Raw genomic sequence first — 21,402 nt, 5'->3', positions numbered from 1 at the left:
CGCGAGGATTACAAAGCCAAGCGGGTGGGCGGACTGCCCGCCAGGGGGCGCCAGCAGAGCAATTTTCCGGAGAAAACAGGGGCGGCGGAAAAGGGGCGAGTGTTTCATGTTTCGATGCAAGTTTCGTGTTTTTTTCCTGCTCTTTTGTTGGATTGTCGTGTATTTTATTTCCTTTTCGCGCCAAGTGGCTAAATGTTAAACCAATGTGTGTGTGGTGGTGGAGGGGGTTTAGGGGATATATGTATGTGGAGCTTGCATTTCGCTCCCTTTGTGTGCGTGCCTCTGTGTGAATGTGTTTGTGTAATTTCATTTGCAAACGCCACTTGCTGGGCGGCTAATTAAATTTTAGCTTTGTCAAGGGACTTTTGAACTCCCTTACAAGAGCGGATAAAAAAACGGTGGGAGGGGCGGGAAAAATCCTGGGTGGATGCTACCATTGAATTCTCGGTTTGCCAGCGTTTTTTTCGCGCTTGGTTCGTGCAAAGAAATAAATAATATAAAGTGATAACATTAACTACACTTTTTATATCGAGCTCAAAAGAGTTCTTAATTTTCAAACGAACAAAAAAACAACGCATTAAAATTATATAATTCCTTTTGAAAATATTAAATATTTTCTGGAAAAATATAATCAGAACAGAAAAGGTTTTTTAAAAAATATTAAGTTTGTCAGTTAGGAACTATCAATTGGTATTAAAAATAAAATCTTAAAATAATTGAAAGACGTATTTTTATACCCGTTACTCGTAGAGTAAAAGGGTATACTAGATTCGTCAGAAAGTATGTAACAGGCAAAAGGAAGCGTTTCCGACCCCATAAAGTATACACACCTGATCATATTAATAGGTACACACCGGAATTTTTTAATTATAAATGGTTTTTTGGTACTTTTAGTGTTGACAACTTTTTAATTTTTGGTTTTTTGTTGTTGTCAATGTCTGGCCACACTGTGACAAAGAGTTGAAAGAGGGGCTGCCCCGTATATCAAAGCTTTTCTATTAATTGCGAGTCCACCACACATTTCGCCTGATCATAATAATAGGTACAGTCTCCGTTTCTCACAAGTATCGAGTGATTTATTTTGTAATCAGTGATATTTTGGTAACTAAAGGTAAATTAAGTATAGCTTTTGTCAATACCGAGAATTAAAAATGTATTTTTTTTTAGAAAAAATGGGTCGAAATTCTCATTGTACTAAAGAAGAAGCTCGATTGGTTCTTAGTCTAAAAAAAGAAGGCAAATCTTTACGAGCCATCGCCAAATTAATGAACAGGTCTCATAATTTTGTTAAAAATGCATTAAAAAGAAAACCAAGACAGGAAACCCGTGGAAGGCCACTAAAAACAACAAAAACCCTTGACCACTACATAGAAACTTTGAGCAAAAAGGACCCGTTTAAGTCATCGAAGGCTATTGCAGCCGAAATTGGGAATTCAGTTAGTGCTCCAACTATCCGAAGACGACTACAAGATGCCAACCTACCAGGAAGAATTGCCAGAAAAGTCCCACTTATGCGCAAAAAAAATATCACCATGAGGCAAACTTTTGCAAGGGACCACAAAGACTGGGTAGGATGCACCGGGGAGAAAAAATGGAGAAACATATTATGGAGCGATGAAACCAAGATAAATTTGTTTGGAAATGACTGTGAAAGGAATGTTCGACGCCCTAACGGAAAGGAATTCCATCCACGGTTTACAAAAAAAACTGTCAAACATGGAGGTGGCAATATAATGGTATGGGGTTGCTTCTCCTGGTACGGCGTAGGTCCAATTTATCAGACTACGAACAAAATGAATGCTGAGGAGTACAAATCCATATTGGAAACAGTTATGGTACCGTATGCTGAGGAAAATATGCCATTACGTTGGGTATTTCAGCAAGATAATGATCCAAAGCACACATCAAGGCTATTATCAAAATTTTTCGAGGACCAAAAAGTTGAAACTATATATGACTGGTTGGATAACTTTGGAAATAGTTTTTTAACTACAATCCATGGATTGGATCCACTCTACTCTTTATACCCGTTACTCGTAGAGTAAAAGGGTATACTAGACTCGTCGGAAAGTATGTAACAGGCAGAAGGAAGCGTTTCCGACCCCATAAAGTATATATATTCTTGATCAGGATCACTAGCCGAGTCGATCTAGCCATTTCCGTCTGTCCGTCTGTCCGTCCGGATGAACGCTGAGATCTCGGAAACTATGAGAGCTAGGCTATTGAGATTTGGCGTGCAGATTCCTGAGCTTCTTACGCAGCGCAAGTTTGTTTCAGTAGAGTGCCACGCCCACTCCAACGCCCACAAACCGCCCAATACTGTGGCTCCTACAGTTTTAATGCTAGATAAAAAATGTTAACTGAAATGTATTAGTCTTGTCAATACCTATCGATTGACCCAAAAAAAGTTTGCCACGCCCACTTTAACGCCCACAAACCACCCACAAACTTCAAAAAATCGTAAGTATGAACGTGGATATCTCGGAAACTATCAAGGATAGATAATCGGGATCTCAGATTTAGATTCCGTAGCTTTGTACGCAGCGCAATTTTGTCACGGGAATACGCCACGCCCACTATAACGCCCACAAGCTGCCCAAATCTGTGGCGCCCACAATTGTTGTGCTAGATGAAAAATTTTAACTGAAATGTATTGATCTCGACAATACCTATCGATTGATCCAAAAACAAATTTGCCACGCCCACTCTAACGCCCAGAGCGCTTAAATCTGTCTACCGCCGGTAGGTGGCGTATTTAAATCTCACTTTGCTGCTTGCATATCTCCATTTCCCTTTGGTCCCTTAAGCTGAGTAACGGGTATCTGATAGTCGAGGTACTCGACTATAGCGTTCTTCCTTGTCGAGACTATTCTTTCCACGTGTTTTTTCACTTTTCTGTTTTCATCTTTTTTCTTCTCGACATCTCCAGCAATTCAAGTTCGTTTATATATTGCATAACTCGACAACAATTTCGTGACTAGTTGATTAGCACAACATTGCTAAAAATGTAATCAACTAGCAACTGAAGCTTTAATCATTTTGAAGTGGTCTACGGCCTATGTTTCTGGCTTCTGCTACAGCGTTGTATATAATTTAGAATATTTTGCAAGGTCTGACAAGGAAAGTGACTTTGCCGTCTGATTCTGCGCTCCTCCTCTTCCTCTTGCCACTGGTTTCCTGTCTGGTGGCTGAGATGTGACAGTTTCTTGGGTTGCCTCGGGTCACACGACTTTTGGGCTCTTTGGGGTTCTCGGCTCTGTCGCTGGCATGCAAAAGCTACGTGACATGTGGATAGTTGCTGTTGCAGTTGTTGTTACCACAGCGAAACGTGTTACATTTATGTTAACGCATTTGCACACGTTAAAATAGTAGGAGAGGGGGAGAGAGTGTAGGGCGAAAATACATTTATAATGCCTTGCCACAAATTCTGAAACCAGCAACCTTATGTAACACTCACACACATCCATCCAGCTGTTTCACTTCACTTTTGACTGACAGCCATTTTGACGTACACCCCCTTTTCTGGGTACCGCCCCCAAAGTCACTTGATCTCGCCATAAAATTATTATTTTCCGTTCGACGCTGGCCTGCATCGAATTGCTTTCCAAATACATGCACTTTATTTATTTATAGTTTTTTTCCAACGTTTGTTCTTTATTTTTCCTTCGTGTCTGCTTATTTATCAACGCTTTGACTTTGACTGCTTTTGGTCACAGTCAAAGTCGGACGCAAAGTCGAAGTCAACAATTCATTTCGCATGTATCGCATAAATATGCAAGTCATGCGCCGAGTTAGACGGCAGACAATTGATGGATTAACATTGGCATCGTGGGGTTTTTCTGGAGTTTGGAGTTACTAGGACGAAGAAGCAGAACTTCTGTTGGCGATTCCCCAAACGCTGAGGTAAAGTCTGGTTTCTTCTAGCTTCCAAAAGCTGTCAGAGAGATTAATGCAAATATGGGATATATGATGAGAACGAGGAAAGGGAATACAGAATATGAGCAGTTGGTTGTGCAGTGGTTGAATATTCAGGGATTATCCGTATGCCTTTGGCATATAAATGTTACTGAAATGGGTCAGGTGGAATAGTATTATCCAAAGTAAATAAGATGGTCATGAGAAATGGGAACATACATAAGCTATTATAATCTTTATTAAAAGCAATGAGAGCTAACAATTAATTAAAAATATGTCGATTTTTGTACCTTCGTAACTAAAACTATTTCTTAATAATAACCGATGTGTGTTTGTTCAGTGAACATTGTTAAAGTTTAAAAGAAGACTTTAAGAATATTTTATCAACTAAACATGTTCTAACATGTTTATCTACGTTTAATATTTTTAAGAGCTGTATTGGTTTGGTTTTTGAAATAATAAAATCATAAGGAGCTAATAATATATTCTCTTTGAACATTTTTGCCCTGTAACTCCCTTCCTTCTTCGAACAACTCAATTGGTATGCAGCTAATTTCCGGCGAACTCTTAGCCATTTGACAACTGGGCCGGCGAGGCCCAGTTCCGCCCCTTAAGCCCTTGGTAACCCCAGCTCCATTCGGGGAAATCAAACGTCGAGTGCCGGGAGACAAGTGACCAAAAAGTTGAACAACGAGCGAGTTCAACGAACACCGCAGAATGAGCAGCAGCCACAATTTTGCATAGACAATACACGAAAGCAACAAATGCTGAATGCGTTACAGTTCAATAGCGATAGACAGGGGTGGGACGGAGGGGGTTCTAAGGGGTCTAAGGGGTTCGAGGGGTTCAATGGGTCGCTTGATCGACTGAATGTCCCATAAGAACGAAATGAAATTCTGTCGCGACAAATACACAACAATGCGGAATACGTAATCAATTGATTCGGATGTGGCAAGGGGGCAACTCAAACAGATACATACGTATCTGGGTTTCGTATCTGTGAGTCGTATCTGCATATATTTACATGTGCACCGAAACAAAGCGAGCTCGAAACAATCGAGAAGTGCCGATAAGCAAACTAGCTGGCAAATTCGCACTTATTGCCTATTTATCTGAGCAATCGGGCTTGGAAGCATCTTAATGTATATATTTACACACACATTTATGTGTATGCATCTCGAGGTAGGTTATCCATCGCCTGCAGCTTGGAAGTCCATCCGCCTGCAGCTTACGCATATGGAGGATGAATTCCGCTTCAGGAATTTTAAGCTAATTAGGTCTGGAAGCCTAGAATGTGGCAGGAATGCTTTATAAGCCCGAGTCGGGAGCAATTGGATATATGTGCAGAGGGCGCTGAACACGCCTTGGAGAGGATGGTGAAGACACCATTTGCATTAGTGGTCAAGGAGCTTCGCAAAAGCCTTCGCTTGAATTTTTTGTAACGTGTTATGCAGTTGATAATTGTACATCTATATATATACTTCCAAATTTTATGGTATACCTCCAAAAATTGGTTTACCTAAAACATTTTATGAATTCTAACCGCATTTCAATGCAGGTAAATGCACTTTTCTATATCATTATCAGAAGTGTATACTTATAATTGACGACACTATTGCTTATAAACACTCCCCCACTCAAAATTTCCCTCAAGGTAATCACCTAAAGCAATCCCATTGCTCCACCAAAGATCCCAGGCTGATTACTATGCAAAGCACATTTTGAGGCAAGTGAAAAAAATATAAAAAACAAAAAGCAGCCCAAGGAACGCGGGACAAGTTGAGGTATTTTACGAGTGTCGGGTAGAAGATTTGAGCAAGTTGCTGGAAAGATGCTGACTGACTGACTGGCAATCAAAATTACCTTTGACGTGACATCTCACAGCCGCAAATATGCAGAAACACCTGGAGTTGGGGAGTGGAGAGAATCTACGAGATTAAATGTGCAGCAAGGCATGAGCTATAAAATGACATAAGATACGACGTCAAAATGTATCTTATGAATGTCTGAACGCCCCTCCCGCGAAAACAAAATCGTTTATTGTCTCCGGAGCACGTGCGTCATAGAACCAGTTTGCCAGAGACCGAAACAGACCTGCCAAATAATGAGATAGCGAAAAACGTAATTTAATTTTGAATTCGAAATTTAAATTAATCATGGAGATGCAGCCAGGGTGGCTCAAGCTGTCAGTTATTTTGATATTTCGTCTTTGACCTGACCGAATTGCAGTGCCAAACGATGCCTTTCTGCGTTTAGCCGATGTTTTAGTTCTTGATTATGTTGTCAATTAGTAAGCCGAATCAAGATGTGGTGCTTTTAGAGGGAAAATCCAACGCCAAGTGCACATTTTGCTGATTGATATTGGTCAAGTGGTTTTTCATTAAGTCATTTCCATGTTCCACTTGAGACTGCAACTTCTTTGTAGTTCCATTTCAGCAATCTCCAAGTGGTGGCTCTTGCCAAGAACTTAAGAAAAATGTTGATACATAAAAAAATAATATAGAAGCAATAGGAAAAATTAGGAAAAATATGTTTATGGACTGGGTAGAACCCCCCTTTCGCCATTGCACTTTCAGCTTTGTTCTGCTCTCAACGCTTGATCCTCCGCTCCCCTTTCTCTATTTGCCCCAGGCATTTCTCATCTTCAGGGCAAGTTGCCAGTGAAGCACTTGAGAACATCATCAGGGGACAGGGAAAGTTCGGGCGGGGGGAAATGGGATGGAAAACATTAGAATAGGAATAGCCGCTGGCAGCGGTAATTGAATGAAGAGCACAAAGGCAGCCAGAAGCGGTCATCGAATGGCTACAAAAATAAGAAAACAAAACAGCTACGAAAAATATTTGTAAAAAGGTCCCAAGTCTGGATAATGGGGCTCTGAAATACCCTAACCTCTGAGGAAATTAACAACTGTACTGCAAACTAGCGCAGATAAAAAAACCAATTTTATGAATAGTACTTTTTAAAAGTAGTTATACCTTTAGGAAAATTAAATAAAAATATCTTTGTCCTTTTCAATTTTAGAGAAAAATATTTAAATATTGTAAACATTTTGAGCTTTGAGAAAAATTATAAATACTTATGGTTTTTTTTTAACCAACCGTTAAAGGTGGTATTTTGTCTTAGATAACTGAATCTTGAAAAACGGAATTTTTCAGTAATTTCAAAAATGTTCGTAAAAAAGGAATACCCCTTTAAAAGAGGAAAAAGAGCACGAAATATTGCTCGCATAACACACAAATGAACCCTTCAAGCGAATGGTAAAAATGAGCAACTCCCCCCGACTGCCTTCCAAATCTCCTTTTGGCTGCTGGCAGTTTGCCTATTGCAACATCCCCCCTCTCCCCGCCCTGCTCCTGCCACATCATCTTCGGGGTACTTCCCCTTTTTTGCTGCTGCTGCAGCGGAAATTGTGGCGCTCGCGGGCCGGAAGTGTTGCCAACGTAATCGAAACGTGCCCGGGCTCCCAGCTCCTGTCAACGGAGTGGATCGTGGTCAGCGGGATGGGAGGCAGAAGGCGGGGAGTCCTCAGGGATTGGGACTCGTACCAGGCCAGGATGATTATAATGATTTCGTTCATTTGTCGCTGCGGTTGGCACAGCGAATGGCATTAGCTTTTATGACGGTTAATTGTATTTTGCGGCCAGGAAAAGTAGTGTGGCTAAGTTGAGGGAAATACTATTGGCACTCGCTAAAGTGTTTACGATTAAGTACTTCAGTTCCCATTGGAATCTTAGAAACCTAAATATTTTTTTATTTTGGCAATTAAATTTTTTAATTTGTAAGTACTTATTTCTAATTTAAATTGCACAAAATAAGTTACTTAATATTTGACATTACCAACAGTATCTTTCACCATTAAAAGCATTGAAATAGCTATGAACCCTTATATTTTTTTCTAATTTAAATCGCATAAAATAAGTTATTTAATAGTTTACATTACCAAGAGCTTCCTTCACCTTAAAAACCTCTGAGATAGTTATGAACCCCCAAAACATATTAATGTAAAATAGCTAGCGATCTTCTTACCAACTCGTTGCACATGCATTTGGGGTCTTCCCTTCTTGCTATAAATTAATTACATGCACATAATTATTCCTTGCAAAACGTCACCGGGTGGCAAAACGTTGGCTCACGAAAGAAAAAAGCTTAGTTGAAAATTCCATTTTAATTTCCGTTTCCGCATCAACATTTTCCGCTTGTCAATTATTGCAAAATTATGCAAATATGGTGCGCAGAGCGCCAAAAGGGCGAGCGGGAAAGAAATGTCGAAAATTTGTGCGCATTAAATGCGTCGCCCACAGAGGTTTTCCCGACCTTTCCACCCGTCTGGGATCCTTCCTCTAGTCCTCTTGGAACCGCCAGGGAGCTTAATTGAATTAAAACATAAAAATTTCTGCACCGCAATAAGTTTGTCTGCCCCTTTGGGCCGGGCCATAAACTCTGCCGGCGGGGAATATGAACAATTGGGGCGGACAGCCCCATATATGTAATTCCCATTTTAGTGCATTTTGATGGCCAGAAATGAGCATCATAATTTCAGCAGTTTACAACATTTTTTCTCGATTGGCGGGCTTTAAATTAATTATGAAGCCCGTCCAAAAGTATGCAATGTGAATTGGCGCGCCTTCCACGGCACACATGAATTTTCTGCAATAAATATTTATGCAGCTGAGACTGCGAGTTGGAAACGCCCAAACTACTTAACAACACAAACAGATACAAATATGTGAAAAGTTGGCTTCAACTCGTGCAGCACTTCAAAATTGCTGCTGCGCCATGGCCGATGTTGCTGCTGCTGCTGTTGCTGGTGGGTTGTTGCTGCTGTTGCTGTTGCTGTTGCTGCTGCTGTTGCACATGTGTGCATGCCATTTTCATTTATCAGCCTCGTGTGCGCTCAGCGCTTAATCTGTACAGTACACACACAGTAACAACAACAGCAGGAACTACAACTCATGCCACTTACAGTAGGAAAAATAACAATTCTTTTAAAATCCTGCAAACAATTCGTAATGCTGCTTTTACACAAAATGTTATTTTAAAGTTAAATATAAAATCAAACTGGATGGTAGATTTTGTCATTTATTTTCTATCCGTAAGTAATAATTATATTGTATTGTAATAATCTTATCTGAACTTAAGTATACTTTTCTATACTTTTAAAATTACGAACTAAACACATCCTCAAATTAAATAGGCTTTCTGCTATGAACCACTAGATTTCTGCCTAGTGTAACGCGTTAAGAGTTGGTTTCCCATTGTTGTATGCACAGTGTTGTTGGAGTGTTTATGTTATAATTGAAAACGTTAACTGTTTTTAGAGATGGCGGATCGGGAGCGAAACATCCTACTTCCCGAGTCCTTCACTTATCCCCTCCGTGTTCCTGCTCACGGCTGTTCTTGTCTTATGCAAAATTTTAATTGAAACCTGATAGACGAGGAGCTGAGACGAAGCCTAAGTAGCTTAAAATGTGATTAGATGCTGTCTGGGACAAGCTCTATTATAATGTGCCTTGATTAATTCAAGATTCAATTCAAGTTCTAGGATTAAACATACTCAGGTGCAGCAAACCAAGTGTATTTCCTTTGGCTAAACTATTAGAAGTAAAACCCATTAAATAGCCCAGGGATATTAAAGGTACAACATCTCCGACAGACCGAAACCATAAGCCAAATGAATAATAAAACAAATAATATTTCAGAATACCCAGCTTTAAAGTCATTTAATGGTCGTGGTGGTGGGTAAAGTCATAGCCATTAGCTAACTTGTTCACATCTGTTTTTACATATGTATTACTTTACAGCTCCTCCTTAGCCCCTGGCCAAAATGCTCTGAATAATGCTCCATTCCTCGAATTCGAATACCACATCTCGTATTTCCGAGTGTGATTTGAATGTGTGTTTCGTATAAATCTGGCTGGCGTGTTTAACATTTATCCTTTCGGCTCTGCCCCACTCCGCCTGTCCTCGTTTTAATGTTCTTCACATTAGTAGCAAATTCAGCTCCATCCATACTGCGATATATGCAAATCTCGGATGACAACCCTCGGGTGGAATTCTACCCACTTTCAGTGGGTTCGGTAAAAGTTTTATGCGCTTCATTCGTTTGCACGGATGCCGTTGTTCTGGTTAATGCGTTTGACTTTTGTTTGGGGTTTACTCTACATAAATAAGTGTGACTTTGGGGAGATCAGCTAGGAATTAAGCCATTTTTATTGTAAGAAAAAGCACATACTTATTTCGGTACCCCCTCATTTGACTGCTGAAATGTATTAATCCAATTTAAGCCAATGGGTTTCATACTAATGATTATTAATTCATTTGGTCTTCAGTGCTTATACAGACATTAAATTCTTTATAATCATCAAACTGTTATTTATTTAGTGCTATTATTCTCCAAATTTAATGAAAGAGCATCTAGATGCTTTAACACCACAGCTTTGTTAACCATTATCTTAGCACGCTTAAGTGCGTATCATGACTACATATTCGCATTCCCAGAAAGTATGCCAGGACTTTGGAATCGAGCGGCTTAGCTTGTAAACATTTGCACAAGTCGCTTAATTTGTTTATGCCAAACAAACAGAACTGGGGAAATAATTAAGAGCTGTCGAAGGATTTTTCCAAGAGCGAGCAATTTAATTGCGATGCAAATTGAATGCAATCTAATGCATGGCTGACTCCACAGAAAAACTCTAATAAGATAAAAGATACGAAATTCGTGTGTGGAAGAAGTAAATTATGCACATGACAAACTTTGCCCGGGGCCGACAAATTTTTGGGGCCAGAACCCGACTTGACACAAAAGTTGATGTCTCAAGTGTGAAGTGAAATATATGAGGACCCAGTAGATATGGGGGCGCCCCCTGCCCCACACATAAGTGCAGTTTCCGCTTTTGACTGTGCATATAAATCTTAAGACAGTTAACGACATCATATGGCAGAGTTGGCTCCCAAGGATGAACTTACAATGCATATGCCACAGGCGGAAGTCCCCCTCATCCTGAAAAATCCCCCAGGGGGTGCAACTTTGCTGCATAATTGTGAGGCGGAAGGCACGAAGAAGGACGGCCAAAACGAAACGAAACGAAAATGTTCGCCCAGCCAGTTGAGGAAACCAATTTGTGGTAATTGTCGTGAAATTGCAATTTCTGCAACTGTAATGGCCCACAGGAATGACAGGGAGATGCACCGAAAGTGTGGGCCAAAAGGAAAAAGGAGGCAGGCCGTGACTTCACTTGAGCGGGATTCCTGCCATTTGGCGACACTTCCAGGACCTGGTTGCTTGGCCGCCGCCGAAAAAGGTGAAAATGATAAACCGCCTAAAGCCGAATTAATGCGGAGATTGCACCGGCAGTGGCAGATCCAATGGAAATGAGCCATAACTTGGCAGAAATGAGGAGATTCCCTATTAAAATTCCACAGAAATCATCATGGCTTGAACATCATTTGCACTGGTGTCTAAAAGTATGCAACAAAGTATGTTGAGTTCGCCCTTCCGATAGATGCCTTCATAAGGACTACGTTGACTTTTCACCTTTTCAGTGCTTTAAAAACCCCATTAGTTTCTTTGGCACCCTTTGATATATTTCTTTTAACAGTATAAAAAGCCAAATTTAAAACTCCCTTCCATTGCCAAGCAATTTAACGCACATCAGTTGCGAGAATAAAAGCAAATTCTTGAGGGCCTTATTTTTCGCTGCCCTGGACTTTCCCCAGCACGCTTTTATCAGCGCTGAAAAAATCACGTGCGCATAAAACTTTCCAATCAGCGATGCCAAATACAAAAGAGGTCCTTAACAAGCTCTCTCTGCTCGAGAGGGGAAAAGAGGACTCAGGTGCCTGCAATAAGTTTTAACCTCCTTTTGTCATAGCCCTTCTCCTTCGTGCCACTCGTATCTTCGCTGGCAAAGTTTCAACTTAAAATGGCAAATCCATACAATAAATATATAAAATGTTACTTCTTGTGTCACACCTGAACTAACCTCAAATAAATTTTGCACATGTGCCGGACAGAGACCAAAAGTGGGCGGGGGTGCATGCATGGGCATGGCAAACAAAACCTGGCGAAGAACTACTATAACTTCGTATGTATTTAGCACACAGGAATGCCTCGCACCCTGTTTCGAAAAAACTTTTATCCCCACCCACAGATAAGACCCATTTCCCCCGCGCTCTTGGGCAGGTTGAGTGCGTTCTGAGTGCCTTGGCCGGGGGTCTCCGTGGATCACCATCCCCTCCTGGTGCCAACTCCAGGCGAAAGCAACAATTTCCAATCACTTCTCTTGCAGCGACACAATTTTCTATATTTATACTTTACGACACCCCTGCCCGAAGGGGGGATTCCAAGTGGGTTGTGCAAGAACTCGCTTCGCCCTCAAATAAAATATGATTACCCAGAAACCCTCGAAATAACCTGCCATTTAAAGGTTGTCAGACAAATTTGTGACTGCTTTCAACGTTCCTTTTAATTTCGAGGAAATAAAAGACCTAATTTTTAAACTAAATTGCTATTAATTAATGCGAAGAAGTTAGAGATACCACTTTTAATTAAGAACTCATAATGCTAGGATAAGTTGCCATATTCGATTAAACTTCAATTAAAACTTACACCACATTTTTAATCAAAGATTGTAACAAACCGCCATTTACTAAGGCAACCGCAAAAGAATATATTTAAAAAATTAATTCCAAATGTTTTAGAAATTAGCATTGTCTGGAACATTTAACTCGGCAAACTGCAATTTCAAGCAACCTTCTTTCTGAGTTACGGTATCAAAAAGTGGTTTGAACGCATGCTTAGTTTGTTTTTAAGAGAATGCCTGAATCCCCTAGTCCCGAGTTCTTATATGTATAGTATGTGTTGTCTCTGGGAAACTTTAAGCCAAGATAGGGCAGTTGGTGGAATGCGGAGTGTGTGCTCGAAAGTGTTGCAGAATGAAAAGTTCCTCTTTCTTTGCAGTTCGCCAGTTCTTGTTGCATTGATTCGATTTGTTGCGATTGCGTTTTTAGTCTTTTGCATGTGCGCTCCCAAAAACTTCAAAGCACACCCCCTCTTCACATGGGGACCGAGATAAAGCATAACAATTGCCATGCACAAAAACTTTTCCCTTACAAATGTTCTCGTTTCGATGAGGGGAGACATCTCAAATCTGCAGGAAGACCAAAGGCGAGGGCGATTTATTGGAGCAGTTTAAAGTTGTTTTGCCTTACAGGTCCCAGCTGCTTACAAAGTTGTTCTCTGATTAATTGCAAGTCCCTCGTACCGAGGCCCCCAAAAGAAATAGCCCAAAATATCACTCATACGCCGTGTGGCTTACGATTTGGGTTAAATGCCCGCTGACCGATCGTTAAATGGAGCCAACACGCACACTCATTAACAAATTTAAGCGTCAGCTAAGAGTGCATAAAAGAAAATCCATCAAACATGTGTTCTCCGGCTGTAGGTTAAAGAAAAGTCAGTGCTGTCAGACTTATAGCAACTCACGAAATTAAATCTCATGAAATCAATCAACTCTCATGAAATTAAATCTATGGGATATTATAATAAGTCCTGTCAAAAAGTGGCCGAACCCGCCAATAAATTAAATTTACGACGAAATTTCTTCCTTACATTTTTTAGTTCAACTCATACTTTTTCAACAACTTATTTGTCTTTGAAATTTGGCTTGAAAAGAGCTGTGCTTCCATTCATATGTCACCTTGGCTACCCATAAGCTTTAAAGCCGTTAAGCCACACAGACATGGTATCGTTTCGCGTTTTTTAATGCTATTTTTATGGTGACCATTTCGTTTGCAACTCTCGTCAGTCAGCCAGTCAGTCCTTTAGTCAATCAGTCAGCAGCCTCAGTTGGGGCAACATTTTTACAGCCCTGAATGAAGTACCGTGCAGGCCATAATAATAGTTCCCGCTGCATTGGCAACTCATTAAGTTGGGGCCTTTAAGCCAAATGTTTGCAGTTGTACGACCTCTTGACCCGCTCCCGTCCAACCACAATGGTTATTTACGTTTATTTTACCACACTACTTCAGCCCGTATTTATTTTATGTTTATTTCTGTAAGCATTCGCTGAAAACATTCTTTCATTTTGCATTTTCCGCTGATGTATTTGCAGAGCGTAAACTTTTCGTTGGCATGCTGAACAAAAAGTACACGGAGGCCGATGTGAGGCAGCTTTTCACGGGCCACGGAACCATCGAGGAGTGCACGGTGCTCCGGGATCAGGCCGGCCAGAGCAAGGGCTGCGCCTTCGTCACATTCGCCACCAAGCAGAACGCCATTGGAGCCATCAAGGTGAGTTTAAAACTTTGTTGGGCCTTAGAAACTAAATACAGTTTATTATACATGGTCCTGACGACTAGTACTTTTGAAATCACTTAAAAATCTGCCTAGAAGTATGCCATAAAGAATAAAACTGCGTTGTGTGGCATTTATCGTTCGGAATTTCGGTTTCATCATACATATTTGCATACTTTTACACACCTAAGTAAGTGATTTTTAAATCTCCCTACCTTTATCTGCCAGATTCAGCCGATTCAAACAAAGTATTTTTCATTTTATACGTTGTAAAAATTAAAAAACATGTACATTGTACATTTTACATACATTATATGACAAACTATCCGTCCATCAAATTTTTAGAATAATCCTTTGCTAACCAAGGGATAGTCGGACTTAAAGGGACTTATAAAGTTCCCTAAAAAAGCAGTTGAAAAATTAACTTACATATATCATTTTTTAAATTTTTTGATTCCACCCAAAGCCGATTAAGTCGTCAAAAAAAGATCATCGTGTGGCAAAACGATCACCTTAAAGTCAGCCATCCGCTTTAAGCGCATTATTGTCTCTTGGTCCTGTGGCGAGTGTGGGAAAAACTGTCGCAATGATTAATTGCAGCGGCGGCAAGAGTCGCGCATACAAAACACGTTTCGCCCAGGCACACACACCAAGGCAGAGTCAGCCACACATGCACGCATGCACACACACATAGACCACCTTCATTCCACAATGGCGGCGGCAACAACAAAAACCGCATGCAACTGCAAACAGGAAGCTGGAACGCAAGCAAGACGCCGCCTCTGGCAGCGGAAGAAGTCAACGGTAATCCTGGCAACCAAGTAACCCCATCCTCCGCCCGCCACGCCCACTTTTGAGCAAACACACACACCCACACTCGCACACTAACAGAGACTAATGCAAGTTTTGTGCCGGAAACAGGCAAAATTACAAACTTCCGACAGCCAAACACAAACACATGCAAGGAGTGGGCAGAAGAGAGAGGGAGAGGACGGGAGAGCAGGGCAGTCCGAGCATGCTGTCTCTCTTCTGTGTATATTGCACATAATTTGTCGCCTTTTGCAAGATGAATGTTGTTGTGGGCGGGCGGCCATTATAAAGCCATACATGCATACTACAGCACACAGAAACACAGATACAGAGCACACTCACAAACAACAAGAAAGAACGGTGCGAACAGGCTACAGAGATCCTTGAGTTAGTTTACTTAGCCCTAATTAAACTTTATAGGCTGGGATACCGCTCAAAAACTAAACTAAATCATTTTCCTAATGGTTTCAATATACTAATTCAATTCAATAAATTTTACGACTATGTTTCGGTTATCAATCTTAAAGGAACCAAGTCTACATAGAACTTGCCCTTAATTTATATTGGTTTAATATAAAATTCCAATGACTTGAAACTATAACATATTGACTTCAACATGAAAACTGTATGCATATTTAGTTTTATTTTATATTAAGAGCTCAAGTTCTTTGAGTTAGTTTACTTTGCCTTAACTACACCGGCTGGAATACATGTGCAACACTAAACTATATAATTTTCCTAATTATTGCAATATTTAAATTCAATTAAATCAATTTTACTACTAGGTTTTCGGCTATACATCTAAAAGTAACCAAATCTCCATAGAATAACCCCTTGGCTTGTATATGTGTGTTATAAATTTATTTTTTTAATATTATGTTCATTATAAAAGTGCCACTTTTATATTAGGAATAAATTTAATTTTTGAAAATGGTACTCCAGAGTTTTACACTAAATCAAACTAATTCCTTAAAAAAGTATAATCGTTACACTAGGCCCTTCACATATTACCTCAAAACGAGTGCTTACTGTACCATTATCTGTGTGTGCCAGCGATTTTAATGCATTTGAAGTCAAATTACGGGATGCTAGGCACGCACGAGCCAGCAATGAGCTGGGGCCACGAGGTCCAGGGATCCCAGAGATATTAAACTGGAAATGGTATGGTATGGGACCAAATGATTTGGATCGAGGCAGTGAAGCAAGGGTTGCAAAGTCATGGCAGTCTATTGACGCCTGAAAGTATGCAGCGCCATCAAATGCAATCCGAAAGCGGTGCAAGTCGCCCATCGAAAAACGAGACCCCAAGCCAAAGACGCTCGAGCTGAAGCTGCTGGCAAAGTGCATTTAATATTAATGTGCCATGTTTATAGCCCAGCAATTTGTTCTCGGCTTCTGCTCCCCCATTAAGTCTCTTTTTCTTTACACTGGAGCCCGAATGAGGGCAAAAAATGAGGGGAGGAGTGGCGGGTGGGTGGCCAAATGATGATAGCATTTTTCAACGCATGCAGATTTTATTTTTCGCATTCGTCTCGCTAATTTGTCAAGTGGTTGGCGCTGCGTCCAGGCCAAGTTGGGAATGTGGTCGAGTCCCCAGTGCTCACTGTTGCCCAACGGGTCATTTAACCCGTTTTTTGCTGCCCCGCGGGAAGTGAGATGTCGGGCCGAGCTGTGAAAAATGACTGAGGATTAGTAGGTGACTTGGGAATGCTGCAAGTAAAAGAGTAAAAACTCAAGAGCTCTTAACTGTCAAGAAGGGGTGTCGGGAAAAATATAAAAAGATATTGATTGCATAATGCGAAATAAACTATAAAGCAATGTATTTCTACCAATTAAGCATATAATTATAATAATTAGAAATATTTACAAAATCAGAATGAGTGAGATCGAAACAAAAATATGAAGCTCCCATGAAAACATCCCTAAAGTGTCCTTAACTGAGGCTTTCCCTTTGCACAGCCACAAAAACTTCTATACAGACACCATCCACAAATTCGCGGCATTTAGAGGTCGAAAACAGTTTTGATAAGTTTTATGGCAACGGGAAGGCGGCTTACAGCATCAGAATAATGACGCGCACTTAAGCCGCCTCCGCATGTCCACCCGACCAACAAACCACCGAACCACCCACTTTAACCCACGTTAACCGACCATCCCCAGATAGTTCCCCCGCACAGCTATTTGTCCGCTTAGGCGACTTAATTTACACCTTTCTGCTAAGCCCGAAAACAAACAAAAACGGGGTCGAGAATCGAGGAGGCTGGCAACTCTGGGCGCGTCACGAAAACCAGGCCAAACATTTAGCAAAGGCATTTAGGCTGCGGTCCGTTGAGGGGCTCACGGGCATCAGAGGGGTTTGGCAAGCCACTTTACTTATTTTCCGGTTTATGTAGACTTTATCATTGAAACTCAGCCGGGGCTATGGCGACCCGGGCCGAAACTTCCGGTCAATTGTGGCGGCGGTGGCAACCCTGGCCTGCATCCTATCCTGCCCGCCTGTATCGTGGCAGCCACCAGAAGTGCTCTTTAATTACATTGACTATAATTCTTGCGGCTCTGGCGCGACTTTTATGGCCGGCGCATTGTTTTGCCCCTCCCCATCCCCGCCACTGCGGGCCCCCCTTTCCACCCATGGCGACACCCATGCTGCTCTTGGCTACAAAGTAATTAGGGAAATTTCCGAGTTTTTAAACAGGTCGCCATGGCTGCACAGTTGAAACACAGTTTTCCGCGGAGTGAGGCGACTGGGATGCAACGCATTTTTAGTTTTGAGTTTAAGAGAAGTATTTCAACTTTTCCTTGGAAATGGAAGTATCGAAGAGATGTATTTTGATTTAAAACTATAATGAAAAGCAATTAACTTAAACGTGAATTCCAAGTCAAGCAGTAAATCAAATGTCATAAGTGATAAAGTGAGTTCTAATTTAACATTGTAATATAAGGGCAAACCTAAGCATGAGTAATAAACTAAATATATTTAAAAAGCCATCAAAATTCTATAAGAAGAAACGCTATAAAGGAACCCATACAACGTAACTGCTGTTGTGCAATACCAACGCTGCGTATGAGTAATTAAAATAAATAGTCACTATTTTATTTAAACGATTCTGTGAAAACAACAAACTACTTTCTTCCCTTTCAATACAATATATTGTTGATTTAGTTTAATTTATAATGATTTAAATTTTCTCCACTTTTCAGTCCCTGCACCAAAGTCAGACCATGGAGGGTTGTTCGGCTCCGCTGGTCGTGAAGTTCGCAGACACGCAGAAGGAAAAAGACCAAAAGAAGATGCAGCAGATTCACGCCTTCTGCGGCATCAGCACGCCGAGCGGAGCGTCTGCAGGAGCGGCCACGCCCGCCATCACTGCGGCCACCGCGCTAATAGCCGCTCCGCCCTCGGCGGGACGCCCCAATCCGTCGATGGCGGCCGCCTTGGCCGCAGTGCCTCAGGTGCAGCAGGCTGGAACTGCTGCCTCGGCACAAACGGCCCTCGTTCCACTGGGCTCCTCCGCCCTCAGTGCGTCCTTGGCGCCCAATCTGCTGGCCAGCAACGCCCACCAGGGGGCGGCAGCAGCGGCCGCCTATTTGGGGGCGGACCCCGCGACGGCGGCCCATCTGCAGCTCTACCAACAATTTCACGGATACGGACTGAGTCCGGCGCACTATCTGCCAGGTGAGTGGGCTCCGCGGAATAAGTTCCAGCCTAGGTTTATCTGTCAGGCCTCGCCCCCTAGTCACCCTTCGATTTTCCCCCACCCAAGCCCCCTAAAAACCAAACCAATTTGATCAGTTTTAGTCACTCTTTGTTTACCCCAATTTTCCAATCGCGCACTCTATATGTGTTTTTCTTGCAACCCAACGGATACGTGTTTCAAAATATTTTAGTTTTACGTACATTTAACTTTCTTGTTGTTTTCTTTCATTTCGATTTTTGACCAAGTTCAATAGCAGTTACTCAATGTGTGTCTCTTAAGCATATATTAACTTAAATTAGATTTTCAGGCTGCCTAACAAAACTTGAATGAGCTGTTGATCATTATTAATTTTGGTTTTCTATGTGTGTGTAATGTATCGTAACATGGATTAGAAATGTAACTTAATATTTTGAATAGGGTTTTTTTAGGAAGAGATTAAATATGTTTGCCAAGCGCTAAGAAACTGTTTGTTTTCATCTAAAAAAGCTTTAATGTTAGTTCCTTTCATTGCCGTTGATGATAACTTAAGTGTTGCAAAGCGTAATCAGCCTAATAAAGCAACACGGACTTAAAATCGGATACAAATCACAAGATGAACGACATCTACAGTCCCTCAGCTTAACTCGCTCCAGCCATTTGTTGTGACAGTTTACAAAAAAGTCTAAAATCATTCCCCTTTTTCGTGTAACTTCATTTATAACCTGCAGATTTGTGCCAGGCAAAAATAAAAAAAAAAGGAAGGCTGGCAAAGGATAGCCCAGCGACAACTGTCAAATAATTAATTTCAATTTAAGCAACAAAATTTGCATAAATGCAGGCGAAGAGATGGATGGCAAAGTAAGCCGGAAAAGTTGGGGATAAGAAAGGAAGCGCGGCCCAGCTCTTCAGTCGCCTGATGAATAAAACAAAAACATTGTAATAGGATTAAAAGGTGGACAACGACAATGACGAGATGACACGATGATGGGGATGATGGCCCAGACGGGCTCCCAGATTTCTGGCCGACACTCACACAGTCGAAGGGGCGACATGGTAAACGTGTTGCATATGCAACGCCGCTTCATTAGAATGACCGACGTGCCACGCCCACCCGCCCCTGGCCAGTCTCGACGGGAACGTGGACATTTTGCGCATAACAAATCAAGCTCGAGAGCTTGAACAAACAGCAAAAGCCAGTGGCGAGGGGAAAAAACGAAATAAAAGGGGAATCAGAATCACAGACAACCAAATGTTGAGCGGCGCGTGATGTAATCGCACAAAGCGCAAAAAATCTGCCACTGAAATTGTGATTTCGAGGTAGATGAGATTCTCTAACAAAAACAGGACTGGGTTGTCATGTACAGAGTAGGTTTTTACTTCCGAAAAAACGATTAAAACAAATTTATCTCTATCGCCCATTAAACGATTCAAAACAAATTCTATTAACTAAATAAAATGTTTAACTCTCTATTTAAACATTAACAAGTCCAGTTTTTACTTCTTTAAGTCATTTTTTTAACCCATAGTGGTTCCAAAAAATTTAATGATCACATCTTGTAGCTAGCTAGGCCAGTCAAAGTCCATCATAAGGCTGACACATCCGACCAAGAAACAGGATATGCGGAAGGGCATCGGTCTGGGGAAAAGTGACGACCACCGACTGACGGCAGTAACTGTAAACGGACAGTGAGGGCCACTGTTGGGCAGTTAGGGGAACTTAGAGCGACGACGTATGCCACTTGAATAACAAATGACGTTTTTAAATGCCAGATCCAGGAGGTAGACGTTGACCGAGGGGTCAGAAGGACTCAACGACTCCGAACTGTGATGGCCAGCAAATGTATGGTACGTGTCCTCTGCGCTCCTTCGTTTCCTTTATTTTTTCTACGTTTAAGTGCGGAATGAAACCGTTAAGTGGATGCGGCAGACCTGTAAACGTTAGCTGATTTGACCAATTTTGGAATGCCAGAAAGCACAGAAAAGCATTTTTTAATTGTGGCTTTCTAAGGATATACAAGGGAGTTAATACTGAAGCTAAAGTTTTGAAAAGGAATAAATACAAAATGCAGAAACTATAAACATAAGTTATAATTTTCAACTAGAGATATATACTTACTTGAGAGTAAAAGCCAAGCGAAATCAGCAAAGGAACATTCAAAACGAAGCGTCTTTGTCTATCGTTTTCCCTGCTTTTCTTCGGCCATTTTCCGACTTGAAATTTTTATAAGTCTTGCCAAAGGCCCCAAGGGCAAACGGCACCATCAAAGGTGGCCGAAAAGAAGGCCCCACATACATAGGGTGTATGGCTGCCCCAATAGCCGGAGGCCTGGCAAGTAAACAAATGCAATTCCAATGTGGCAACAGCAACGAACCTGAAGTTGTCCGCAGGTGAGAACACTTAAAGTTTTATTATGCCCACAAAGGGGGCTCCGGAGGATGGCCAAACTATACAAAAGCACACATAGAATATAAAACCATCTACAGGCAGCTCATTCAAAGCGAGGAAGCAATTTGAAAAATATTCCTTAAATATGCTAGACAATGCCCGGCTCCTTATGTGAATGTCTGAGCTCATACCTCTCCCTCGCACACATACCACACCTGCCTGCTCTCTCTCTTTCTCTTTCTGTCTCTGTGTGTGTTTTTAGGATTCTTGTTTTGTGTAGAACAGCTTTCAATCTTTGCCAGCGCCGCCAAGTATGCAA

General features: G+C 41.4%; 1 protein-coding gene across 12 annotated transcripts in view; it reads left to right on the top strand.

Moving 5' to 3' along the window:
* LOC119548647 (CUGBP Elav-like family member 1-B) overlaps positions 1-21,402 on the top strand; it is a 67,275-nt gene that overhangs the window by 40,088 nt on the left and 5,785 nt on the right. For 11 of the 12 annotated variants that reach the window (XM_037856051.1, XM_037856054.1, XM_037856050.1 and 8 more), the window contains 2 exons: positions 14,029-14,207; positions 18,222-18,696. In XM_037856051.1, the coding sequence (XP_037711979.1) occupies positions 14,029-14,207; positions 18,222-18,696 (654 nt within the window). Of the gene's footprint in view, positions 1-14,028; positions 14,208-18,221; positions 18,697-21,402 lie in introns of those variants that run through there. The other variant, XM_037856062.1, reaches the window with a different exon arrangement.

The sequence above is a fragment of the Drosophila subpulchrella genome, chromosome 2L, assembly GCF_014743375.2.
Source record: "Drosophila subpulchrella strain 33 F10 #4 breed RU33 chromosome 2L, RU_Dsub_v1.1 Primary Assembly, whole genome shotgun sequence".
Taxonomy (NCBI): Eukaryota; Metazoa; Arthropoda; class Insecta; order Diptera; family Drosophilidae; genus Drosophila; species Drosophila subpulchrella.
This window is presented reverse-complemented; position numbering and strand designations above follow the sequence as displayed.